General features: G+C 54.1%; 1 protein-coding gene across 1 annotated transcript in view; it reads right to left on the bottom strand.

The window, feature by feature from the left end:
• Positions 1 to 518: 518 nt before the first annotated feature.
• FOXO6 (forkhead box O6) overlaps positions 519 to 13,224 on the bottom strand; it is a 34,496-nt gene continuing 21,790 nt past the window's right edge. Inside the window, exon 4 of the mRNA XM_005866097.1 lies at positions 519 to 710. Within this exon, the coding sequence (XP_005866159.1) occupies positions 519 to 710 (192 nt within the window). The remainder of the gene's footprint in view (positions 711 to 13,224) is intronic.

Below are 13,224 nucleotides of genomic sequence, written 5' to 3'. Positions count from 1 at the left end.
GAACTGAGGGGGAGTTCAGGGCCGCACCCGCCAGGGCTATGCTGAAGGAGGCAGCTGCAGCCCAGCTGTGGGGTCTGGGCTGGGTGAGGGGAGCTGCTGGGGACTCAGCTGGGAGTCAGGCAGGAGGGGTGCTCAACTGCATCTTGGGCTTTAGGCCGCCACCTTACCTCTTTACTCCGAAGGGCACAGTCACTTGCCTGGAGGTGGCAAGAGCCCCTAGTCCCCACTGCCCTGCCCACCTTCCCCCACCCTAGTCTACGCTGTTTCTTTCTTCCCCACCCCCACCGCCCCACCCCCATCTCTCTGTCTCTGTCCTCTGACTCCCTCCGTGTCTCAGAGTCCCTGGATCTGCCTTTCCAGGTCAGGTCTCCAGCCCGGGTGCTGGGCTATGTAAATGTGGTATTTCCTGCCTCATCATCAGCCTGCCTGCTTGGCTCACATTTAATTTGATCCATGGCAGCACCTCTCTGGAGCCACTCATCAAAGCTGGGAGACAATTAGGTGAATGTCAGGGTGGCCTAGGCTCCAGGGGCGACAAGGCCTGGGGCTGGGGCCATGAGGAGTGGGGGCAGGGACTTGGCTGCAACTTTCATCTCCCTCGAGGCCTGTCCATACTCAGGGCCAATGCCCGTTCGGTGGCCAGAAGCCTGGACTGTCCCAGGCACCCGTCTGCCCAGCACCGGCTGTTCTGAGGGGCTTGTCCTCCACTTCTGCAATGGAGGCAGAGCTTGGCAGGTTCGCCTCCCAGCCCCCAGGTCCCAGAAAGCAAAGGGCCAGGGCATCTGTGTGGCTGCAGGTAGGTGGACTCCTGTGCTGGATTTAGGAGAGGGTCCTAGAGGGGCTGGCTCAGGGTCCCCTGAGAACAGCACACATTCTTTCCCCAGGCGCTCCCCAGCCCCGCCCACATCCGCCCAGGAGGGGGCCTCTACTGAGGGGGCCTCCCCTGAGCCTAAACCCAGCCTTTCATCCTTCCTCTCTGTCTCTCTTCCGCTCCTTGTCTTTATTTCTGATGATCTTTATGTGTCTCTAACCTCTCTGCCTCTTTTTCTAACCTCATCTCTTTACTCCCCAATCTCTCCCTTTTGCTGTCTTACACTTGCACCCCCACCCCCACAATGTCCCTGAGATCTTCTAGCTTCAACTACTGTAATTCCCCAGCTCCCCCTCCATGGCTTCCTCACAGCCCTGCCCCAATGGCTCACCTAGGGGTGCCTTCTAGGCACATCCCAACTGCCACCCCCAGTCCCGATTCCTCCCACTGCCCGCTCCCCAGGGACCCCCTGACTCTCCTCTAATGGTTCCTTCCTGTCAGCTATCAACATATTCAAGTTTGTTCCCTCTTTTAAGAAAACAAGAAGAAGAAGAATATGTAAAGAAACATTCTCCGTTGACAGCCCAACCTCTCACCAGAGCCATCTCTCCTTCCATCCAGGAAAGCCTCTGGGAGAGTTGTCTACATTTGCTCCTTAACCCACTCCAAGCTGCCTTCTACACCCCTCATACCCTGGAAACCATCCTCACCAAGGTCTCCAGCAGCCCTCTTGTCACTAAATCCCATGGTCACACCTCGTCTGGATGCCGGGACGGTGTCAGGCACAACTGACCTGTCCTCTGGCCTGGCTCTCCTGTGCTCCCATGACGCCTCCTGGATTTGCCCCACATCTCTCACTGGTACCTTCTTGGCCTTGGCCTCTGCCCTTGCTCACAAGGCTGCCCTCCAGAGCTCTGTCCCGGATCCCCTTCCCCATTCGCCTTTCACATGACCCCTGAGTCATGCAATCCACGCCCGAGGCCTCGGTCACCATCTGTGTACCTACATTTCTGATCTGCTCCAGCCCCGGTTCCTTCTGAGCTTGAGACACCACTATCCGCCGGCTCCTGGCCCCTCCCTGTGTGTCCATGGTATCTCAAACCCAATGTGACCCAAACCAAGCTTTCCCTCTGACCCCACACCGCTCCTCCTGGGCTCCCCAACTTGATGCCTGGTGCCTCCTGCCCCAGTTTCCCAAGCCAGAAACCTGGATATCAGACCAGGGCCCTCTTCTCCCACCACAACCACACAGGGGGTGCTGATGGACTGTGGATTCGTCAATTCTGCCCCCAAAACACATCCTCTCTAGGCCTTGAAAGTCCACCCTCACCTTCCCCATCCTCCCCAGACAGAGCCACTTAAGCCAGGATGTTCTCATTGTTCCTTGGAGGCATGTACGCTTTTCTACCTCCAGGTGTGTTTACTCATTCTTGTCCCCACGTAGAACACCGTCCTTCTCTTCTTTGCCTGTCCAAATCCAGCTTGCCCTCCTCCAGAGCCTCCATCCAGCCCCCTCCAACTGGCAGGACCTCTTCTCACCCTAAACTCCTGGACCTTTCTTGTCTGGTTCATGCCTGGACATACAGCATCACCCCAACCTTTCTCCTTCATACATGGATTCCTACATTTCCCAGGCTCCTTGCTGGCAAGTGGGCCATGTGACTGCTCCTGACCAATGAGCTGTGGGCAGAGGTAAAAGGGTCACTCCAGCTGCTACAGCAACCAAAAAAGCCTCTTTTGAGATGGTGGGTCTTCAAGATCAAAGCAGCATGGAAAGCTGAGTCAGCCCTGAGAGATGCCTGGACCTGCAGCAGAATTTACATAAGCAAACAATGAACTCTTGTTGTGTTCATCCATTGAGATTTAGGGGTTGTTTGTAAGGCATGGCCTCTCTTATCCTAATACAGCCCTTTCTGAGCGCTATTTCCCCATTTCTTGTCAGAGGATAAACATCAGCTCCTCACAGGGTGGTGGTGAGGATTAATTATTAAAAGGTCCACACTGAGTCCCTGAGTGCCTACTGCATACCAGGCTTGTGGGGAAGCGCCTGACTGTCAGATGTCCTGGTTGGGTGGGTGTTATAAACTGAATGTTTGTGTCAGGCCAAAATCCATGGTAAAGCCATAATCCCCAATGTGATGGTGTGTGGAAGTGGGGCCCTGGGAGGTGATTAGGTTTGGATGAGATCACGAGGTGGGGCCTCCATGATTATAGTAGTGTCCTTAGGAAAAAAGGAAGAGACCAGAGCACTTGCTCTGACATGGGAAGGAAAATGGAAAAGGGAACCAGAAAGTGTTCTCACTAGGAACCTTGATCTCGGACTTCCCAGCCTCCAGATCGGTGAGAAATAAGTGTTTGCTGTTTAAGCCACCCGGTCCATTTGTTATAGCAGCCCAAGCAGACAGACAGCGAATTCCATGTATTAGAGAGAACAGGAGAGAGCTGTGTTCAGATGCTCAGGTTGGGCACTAAACAATTGGTGGTGGACACTGACAATGATTATAAAGTGGAAGTTGCCCTCTGGAATTATGACTCCCCCTTCTGTTTTGAACCCACTGGTACATATGGAGACTGGTTTTGCTGCTAGAAGAATTGGGAGCAGGACTCTGAAAAAGGGCACAGGAGAAAAAGGAACAATGGCTATCATATCATAATAACCCTATATAATAAAAGGCTAATATGCAAATAGACCAAACGGCAGAACGACCAGTCACAATGACACGCACTGACCACCAGGGGGTAGACGCTCAACACAGGAGCTGCCCCCTGGCGGTCAGTGCGCTCCCATAGGGAGAGTGCCGCTCAGCCAGAAGCCCTGAGCTGGGCCCACGGCTGACGAGCGCAGCGGTGGTGGCAGGAGCCTCTCCCACCTCCATGGCAGTGCTAAGGATGTCCAACTGCTGGCTTAGGTCCATGGGGAGTGGGCCTAAGCTGTCAGTCAGACATCCCTCAAGGGCTCCCGGACTGTGAGAGGGTGCAGGCCAGGCTGAGGGACCCTCCCCCCAAGTGCACGAATTTCGTGCACCTGGCCTCTAGTAATATCAGGAAATACATCCTGCGGCTATGTGCCTGGTACTGTTCCAAGCACTTTACTTATATTTGTTCATTTATTTCTCACAACTTCAGCCCTATGAGGTAAATACCATCATTCCCATTTTACAGATTAGAACATTGAGGCAAAGGTAAAGTAAGTAAGCTACCTAACATCATGTGGCTTATAAATAGCAAAGACAGGATTTAAATATGGACAGTCTGACTTCAGAATTGCTCTTCAACCCTCCATTGTGTGGGTTCCTGGAAGGAGGGCAGTGGGGGGCACCTCCCCAGCACAGCACCTGGACTGGATTTGAGCTTCCAGAGAGCGAGGGCAGGAGCTGAAGAAACTGATTTCATGAGAGTGTTTGAGAGACAATGATATGCACTAACACAGCTCTTTGGGGCCCAGATGACAAGACACAGAGTTGAGTAGGAACACAGTTTCCTCCACCCTTTACCCCTTTCATCCCTCTACCCCAATCCTGCCTCCTCGACCTTGATGCATAGCCCAGACTGCTCTGCTATCCAAAGAGCAGGGGACTTGGAGAGCAGCCAGAGGCCACCCCTTTGGCCTAGACCAGTGGCCTGTAAACTCATTAATCAACATAGCCAAATATCAACAGTACAATGATTGAAATTTCTTTTGAGAGCCAAATTTTTTAAACTTAAACTATATAGGTAGGTACATTGTTATTAACCTACCTATATAGTTTAAGTACTGTTGATATTTGGCGCCTCCCCCTGCTGCGTATCCCTCGGCCCGCCTGCGCCGCCTCTCCCATCGCCCGACTGACCGACCGACCAACACTCCCCACTTCTTCTAACGCCACTTCTTCAAAATAGACTCGCCCAGGCCGAAAACCGACTTCTGCACATGGGCCACAAAGTTTCAATTGCACTGTACGTGCACGCCCGCACGTGGTATTTTGTGGAAGAGCCGCATGTGGCTCGAGAGCCACAGTTTGCCGACCACTGGCCTAGACTGGTAGTTCATGAGGGGAGGGATGGTGAGGAGGATTTTCCAAACATGTTCAGGGGTGGCAGATGTTCATGAGCATGAGTTTGAGCAGAACCAGGATGGAAGAATGGATGGGCTCCTGTAGTGAAAGACAGTTTGTGGGCCCCTGTGAGACCCTAACCCTGGAGCCTGCCAGAAATGGCTGGCAGTGAGCATGTAGCGACTCAGACAGAGCTGGAGCCATTTAAATGCAAATGTAATCTCATCTGTGCTCAGAGGTCCTTCAGCCCTGTGACACATCATGTCACAGGCAGTAACTCATCTAATTCTTACATCAACCCATTTTGTAGATGAAAACACCAAGGGTCAGAGAAGCTGCCTGCCCAAAGTCATTCAGCCATTAGGCAAGAGAGTCTGGCAAACCACAGAGCTCCTGCACTGTCCACATCTCCAGCTGCCCCCAAATGCCAGCCCTCCTGAGAGAATGCCCCCTGTCTTCAGGGATGCCTCCTCCTGGGGACCAGGTTCTTCAGGTCTCCAGCAGCTGGCAGAGGTCTGTCTACCAGGGCAAGCCTCTGCCTCACCCGCCCACCCGTGTGCTAGGGACAGAAGGGGGACTTTATGTGCAATCTGCCCGACTCTCCAGAAAGCACTTAGGTTTATGATGTGCATGAAATTGATCACCAGTTGGCGCAGCCCCCGCTCACTCATTGCCAGCCCAACGCTGGCAGGAGACTGTCCCCCAAACCCCCACCCCCTTCAAGGAGCATCAAAGCCGCCTGCCAAGGCCCCTTGTGAGGGTCTTTCCTCACTAACAAGTGCAGAGTGGAGCGGGGAGCTCTGCCCAAAGGCCTTTCCACAGCGTACATACCCCCGCCCCATGGTAGTTAAATAGCTCCGTGTTTTATGCCAATTCCAGCCTCTTCTGCTTCCTCTCTAACGAGCTGATGCTTTCAAAGGCCCCACTAATTGGTGTTTGTGCCTTGCACACCACACTTTGATAGTCACTTAGGACGTGGGTCCACCCGTTACACCCGTACAGGAGGTGGCTCACCTCGCTGCACCAGGATGTCCTGTCTCATGTGCCTTATGTCTGTGTGCACATTCGAAAGTGCCTGTGTGCCTTGATTCATATGTGGAGGACATGTGTCTGTATGGACACACTATGTGCACATGTGTGTATAGATGCTCTTTTGAGGCGATTGCTTACATACCTATTTTGTCAGTGCACAGGCATGGGTGAATGCTACCATCGTGCACAAGGGTATGTATTTGCGTGTGTGTACCTATGTTCCTGGGTGTGTGTGTTTGTGTGCATGTGATAGAGCCTATGTATTTAAGCATGCACTCATGTGCTTTGCATGTTTGTACATGGACATCTAGCAGGCACGTGCATGTGACTTTTTGCAAGGTGCGTATTCATGTCCAAGTGCACCTGTGGAGTGTGGGTGTGTATATCTAAGCACAGGGCAGAGCAGGAATGTGCATGTAGGCGAGATATGGAGGGACGAGAATCTCTGGTTGGGGGATATATGTGTATGTGGCATGCATGGACTTGGGTATTTGTACATGATGTGTGACCCAAAGGTGTAATGTAGCAGTCCAAGGCCCATGGGCTTTAGGTGTGATCCTGGCCCTGCCATTTTCTAGCTGTGTGACTTTGGGGTAATCACTTAACCTCTCTAATCTTCAGTTTTCTCATCTGTAAAATGGAGGTAATAAAAGCATCTCCCTCATGTTGTGGTTGCATGGGCCCAATGGATACACGCAGAGGGCTAGCAGGAATGTGCAAGATGCGGGAGTGTGCCTACCTGTAGGTGGGGAGTTCCTTCCCACCCTCCCAGCCCCTCCTCTCCCAGAACCTGGTGGTACTGACCCTTTGTCTTGGCCTCAACAGGAAGCCAGCTGCCTGGCAGACCCTGTGGCACTTGGGGCAAGAACTGGTCAGGCCCAAGACACAGAGTAACAATCTCAGATCTTTGTCTCATCCAATGTGAACTCACATGTCCATTACCTACCTTTGACAGGTGGGAAACTGAGGCCAATAAGTGGATGTGAGTTGGTGGCTGAGCTGGAACTTGCTGTCAGAGGACGCGGCCTATAAGCAGGCTTACTCCCGAGGGAGGGGCAGGGTGCTTCAAGAGGATGGAGGAATACACACATTCCTGCACCTCAGGCACAAAATATACAAACCTGGAGCAAGAGGAATTCCTTGTCTGTCCCTCAGCCTGGGTGTCTGCCTCCAGAGAGGGCCCCTGATGAGGATTCAGACCAAGTACAAACAACCCCCGAGGAGCACAGCCCTGTCCTGTAAGCACAGCTCTAGTCTAACCCTATCCTTTACTCACTGAGAAACTGAGGCCCAGGTGGGAAAGGAGCCTGCTCAAAGCCATAGGACAGAAAAAGCTACAATAGAGGCCCTGGCACCCAGACCATGACTCTCGCTGCCTTGCTCTCAGTCACCACACTGCCAGGCAATTGGCACTGACCAGGCTGGGGCATCACGGGGCAGCGGCAGGGTACTCCCCATGGGCAGGTCATAGGGCCTTCAAACCACCTGGTGGTCAGCCTGAAGGGTCCACTGTGTCCCTATTGGGGGAACGTGACCTCCAGCACTGCCCCCACCTAAGATTGCAACCAGTATGTGCTACTTTTTCATATTTATGTTATTTTTTAACTTGAAAAAAAATCAAAACTTAAAAAAAAATCACAACCAGCAGCACTGCAACCTCCCCAGTTGACACTGCCACTCTCATTAGCGCCATCCTCCCCCAGAGTCATCACTGTCACGAGCATCAGAGTGTGGCTGCCACCACCACCAATTCCCACCCCGTAAGCTGTCCTTACCCTCAGCCCTTAATAAACGTCTCTGACATGGCTCCAGGATGAACAAAAATGGTCTTTCCCCACCATTTGCATTTCATCTCTCCTCCCACCCCCATGCTCATTCCAGAATCTTGTAACCAAAGCCCTCCCCAAATCTGCATCCCTCCCTGCTCCCCTGCTCCCCTGCTCCCAAGGGTCCCTGGCCGGCCTCGCCTGCAGAAACCTCAGGCTGGGGTTTGGCCCTGAAGCCTCGCTGGGGATGGGCAGCCATGGAGGGAGCCAGGAAGGCAGGAGGGCCAGCATCCCCCTCCTCAGGCCTGGCGTCCCACCCACCCAGCCGGCTGCCTGTCTGCCTTCCTGAGCTCATTAACTGCAGGTCACTGTTCAGCAGGAAAGACAAGGCGTGGGTTCTGCGGGCGTTCATTAGCCGTGAGAGGAACAGTGTGTGTGAAATTAGCAGTCACCTGAGGACCTCGATAATTTCATAATTAGGAGGCCTAATGGCTCCAGCTCTGGATGCCAAATGACTTAACCTCTTGTCTGCTGGGCACCGAACCCCCAGCCCAAGGCTGAGGGGAGGCCCTGAAGTACCCGCTTTGCTCCCATCCCCCACTTCCTGTGGTCCAATCAAGTTCATCTCTACCCCCCAGTGCCCAGCACCAGTGTTGGCACAATAGGGTTGCAAAAGCAGTTAGTGAAACGAATGAATGAATGACAGAGCAGGTGTCTGAACGGCGAGTTTCAGCCTCCACTGCAGGTGCTCAGGGAGGAAGGCCTTGCATCTGCGTGAGTTGGTGTGGGGCTATGTGCATGCCTGTGTGTGTGTGTGTGTGTGTGTGTGCGCGCGCGCGCGCATGCGTGCGTGTACTCTCTAAGAACCTTGTGTCCTTGTCCATGCTCACATCTGCTGCCTCCTGTGTGGAAACAGGGTGCTCACCATGTGATGGGGCTCTAAGTGCCTCCCTTGAAGCCAGCCTCTCCTGGCACCACCTGAATCATGGGGGCTCCAAAATTTCTATATAGGGGCACACTTGAGGGGAAGAGGGAGTCTAGGGACTTTGCCTTGGGAAACTGGTGCTAATAATGGAGTAAAGTCACACCCTTTAACATGGGGGGCGGGGCGGGATGTGACAGCCTCCCAAGACCCCTGCCTTTCTAAGCCTGCTCCCCCCTCCTCCCAAACTTCACCTGGTCCTGAAGAGGGGGAAGGCTGAGGTGGTGGGTGGGGTCCACCGGGCTCCTGGCTGGCGTAGGCCTTCCCCAACCTGGGACAACTGGTTCCCAGCCTCCAATGACCCAGCCTCACACCCCTAATAGCAGAGCGGAAGTGGGGAGGAGGTAAGTGGGGTGGGAGGGGAGGAGAATGAAATGGGAGGAGAGGAGGTATGAGGAGAACAATAAAGGACTAGAGAGGGAGACCAGGAGGGGGAGGGGGAGGGGGAAGAGAGGGGGTGGAAAAAGGATGGGAAGTCCCAAGGAGGTGAGAGAGAAGATAAGAGAGAGAAGAGGGGAGGGAATGGGAGAGGAGAGGCAAGGAGGCTGAGAGCATTATCAGCACTTAAAAAGCGAGCAGCTCAGTTCTTCTTTGGCACAAATAATGGCTTTTTATGAATAAATCATGTGTCAGACGCCTCCCAGGGAGTAGGCACGGAGGGGGGCGCGTCTGCTGGGCTCCATGGCTGGCGAGGGAAGGGCCAGTTGCAGACCCCCAGAAGCAGGGCTGTAGCCCCCTTTCTCCTGATAGGGCCCAGCCCAGGAGCTGTCTCTGGAATTGCCACTGGCCTGAGCCAGGCCACGCTCAGTCATTACTCTGAGGTGGTCTCACTGCTCTCTGCTCAAGAGCCTGGCTCATCCCAGGGTGGGAATGTCCCTCTGCTCCCCTCCCCTCCCCTCCCCTCCCACAGCAGAGCGGCCCATAAGGCGCTCCTGGCTGGGGAACAGCAGCTCAGGTGCACGTGGAGAGGTCTGCGCCAAGACAGTCAGACACATCCAGAGAGGAAGGCATGCAGCACACACCACTCACGCAGGCATGGACTCCTCAGCTCCGAGTGCACATGTGGGCACACCCAGAGATGGAGTCACTGTCATTCTCAACACACACACACACACACACGCATATGGGGCTACATTGACACACACAGACCTACACACACCAGCAGCCCACCCTCCGTCAAACAGGGTGGGAGCAGCTTTGCAGCCCATATGGAGCCCAGATCCAGCTGGGCTGCCCCAGATTCTGGTTGTGGGGTGGGGCCAGGGCATATGTCCCAGGGGAGGGTCCATCAGCCTCTATGTGCTCCCCACCCAGCAAGAACACCTACCACACCCCAGTGAGGTCTTGGCCCCCAACTGAGCCCAGAACCTGCACAGGTGCTGCCGGCTCAGAGCTCCTTTGCTCTTCTGCTCACAGCCACACACACACACACACACACACACACACACACACACACACAAACACACACACACACACCCGCCCCGGAGGCAGCAAGGGCCAGAGAGCCAGGGCATCAGAGGCACACTGTCTGGGCAAGAATCCTGGCTTTGTCCCTTTCAGTTGTATAACCTCTGAGAGTAATTCCAATCTTATTTGCTCCTCAAAACAAATTTGAGGCAGATGCTACTGGCCCATCTTCCAGACCAAGAAAGTGAGGCTCCGAGAAGTAAATGCACTGGGCATTTCTTTCTAGGACCTTACTCTTCACAAATGCTAGGAGCCCGGGGTCTGGCTGTCCTCCTGCTCTCCATGGGGCTGCTCCTTCTCAGCCAGTGGCTCCTCTTGCTGTGCCAAGGTGTTCTAAGGTATTCACCAGAGCAGGCCTGAGTCGCCTGTTCTTCCCACTCTGCACCACCCTCCAAGTCACTGGCAGCACCTCCATGACAGCCTCTGTGCTGATTTTCTGACCTCCCTCTCCAGCCCAGACACTTTCCTGGGCTTCTGACCCCACTCTCCAGCTGAACTCTCCAGGCTGGCATGTTGCCCAATGCCAGGGAATGCCATTCACACAGTGTACATGCTCCTGAACATCACTCCCAAATCCCACAGGACATAACTCAGATGGAGCCTGGTTGAAGCTGAGTGCACCATCTTCCCCAGGGCTCCCCCAGCCTGGAAGTTCCCCATCTCGGGGGAGAGCTGTCTGCCCAACCAGAAATCAGGCATCGTTTGACTCTCCCTTCTCCCTCATCCCCCCTGTCCAATCCACAACAGTAACTCTAGTCCCAGTGCCTCTATATGTGAACTCATCCTTTCACACTTTCCCCTCCAACCGCACTGCCCTCCTCTCTCCTGACTTGAGTCAGACCAGCACCTCTAGCCTGGCCACTGACCTCCCCCCCATTGTTGTCCCCTCTGCCCATTTGCCTCCCCATCATCAGGTAACCTTTCCATCTCTGAATCGTGGTCACACTAAACTGCTTTTGGTTCTGGGGCCCCCATGATCTCTTGTCTTTGGGTCTCTGATCATGCCGTTCCCTCTCTCTGAAGCCCTTCCCTTCCCAATGCCAACTCGTCTTTTAAGGCTCAACTGAGACAATACTCCCTTCCAGACATCTTCCCTGACTCCTCAAGCACGGGATAAATGTAGCTGTGCTATTTGTTCCCACAACACACCCCTGGCTCCTCCATTCGTTATTGCTCTGATCTATCACCTATTTAATTATCTGTGTACCCCTCGAGCCTCTAAGTTTCTTGAGGCAGAGATTATACCTATGTTGCTCTCTATGGCAGCCCCAATGCTTGGTACAAGACCTATCACAGCTCGGCTGGCATAGCTCAGTGGTTGAGCGTCGACCTATGAACCAGGTGGTCACAGTTTAACTCCGATCAGGGCACATGCCTGGGTTATGGGTTCAGTCCCCAGGGGATGGGGGGGCATGCAGGAGGCAGCCAATTCTCTATCATCATTGATGTTTTTATCTCTCTCTCCCTCTCTGAAATCAATAAAAAATATACTTTAAAAAAAACCCCTGTCACATGGCAAGTGCTCAATAAATCTCCCATGGAGGAATGTGAGTGGGAGGATGCAGGAGGAAAAGTTTACATGCCTTTTCTCATTTACTCCTCACAAGAAAACCATGGGATGGGTGCTATTATCCTGTGATCTAGACCAGGAAAGCAAGGCTACAGAGGTTTAAAACATGCCCAAGGTCATGGGCTGATAAAAAAAAACAAAACAAAACAAAACAAAACAACAGCAGGGAATGAATGGAATCAAATAGAAATGTATGTACCTTCAAAGGCTTCCTGTCCACAACCCCACCCTGTTTTCCCAAGACATTTTCCCTTTCTGACTCTGTTTTCTCATCTGTAAAATGGGAACAAAAGTCATACTAACACAGAACCTAACACTACAGGTTCTCAGTAAATATCTATGCCTTCTCTCCCAACTCTGAGGCTTATTCAGGGCAGAATTTCCCCAGGCCCGAAACCCTGCATGCACCAGAAACAGGTGCAGAGCTCCAGTCACAGCCCCAGCGGCCAAAACTCAGTAGGCGTTTAACCAATGTGTGTTGAGCAGACAGGCATCAGGGAATGCTGACACATTCTCAGACACAAAGCCACAATAGGGACTCAGACACTGGAACCCCCGCCCCAGGATCCCTGCCAGTTATCCTCCTCCCCCACCACTCCCCCTGCTAGCCCAAGGCGCGGGAAATATTTAAAACAATTTTATTCATGAAAATATGCTGTACAATGCACTCTACACGGCCTCGACACGGCACACACGCACACGCACACGCTGACTGACGGCACGGCCACGGTACACAGCCTACGAAATGCGCCAGGGACGCCGCGCCCACAGCCCGCCCCGACCCGACACTTATAAATATGGGAGAGAGGAGCCAGGACTGGCACGGAGAAAGGGGTGCTGGGGTTGGGGTGTGGATCCAGAGCTGAGGCCCGCTGGAGAGGCTGTGACCTGTTCTTGGGGGAGTGGGGGGTGAGGGGGGAGGGGTTGTAGGGACTGCAAAGAGCAACTGACTCCGAGAGAGAAAGGGAGAAGCTAGGATTGATTGACAAGGGTGGGAGGGAGCGGTTGAACCATGAGGGTGGAGGGTCAGAGGGGGCGTTTGGGGCTAAGGACAGTTCGGGGTGCACAGCCAATAGGTAGCTGTGAGTGTGTTTTCTGGAAGGGGTTGCTGGCTTTCGGTGGGTAGGCTAAGACCAGTGGAAAGTGTCAACTGGGGGAGGCGATTCACCACCTACCGCGAGGGCCCCTGCAAAGGAAACTTGAAGATTCGGAGACGCCCTCGCTCACCTCCCCCCATCTCCGGGTAGGCTTCTCCAACCAGCGCAGCCCATCTCACTCCTCCTCACTCCCACCCTGTCCGGAATTCAGCCTCCACCCCGAGGCTTCCTGCCCCGGGAGTGGGGGGGCGGCTCTCAGGAGTCTGGGCAGGAATGTGGGGTGCCCCAGCCCCTCCCTACCACATCCCTCAGCAGCCAAATCTGAGAGATGTCTCTAGCAGGGCTGGGGCTGTCTCCTGGATCCTCCGCGGAGCTGGAATCAGGGGGATGGGGACCCGGGGATCAGGATGGGAAGACAGAGGCCCTCTGGGGGCGGGGCTGGCACCCGGGGCGCCGCGGGCAGCC

Source organism: Myotis brandtii, unplaced genomic scaffold (assembly GCF_000412655.1).
Source record: "Myotis brandtii unplaced genomic scaffold, ASM41265v1 scaffold220, whole genome shotgun sequence".
NCBI lineage: Eukaryota > Metazoa > Chordata > Mammalia > Chiroptera > Vespertilionidae > Myotis > Myotis brandtii.
This window is presented reverse-complemented; position numbering and strand designations above follow the sequence as displayed.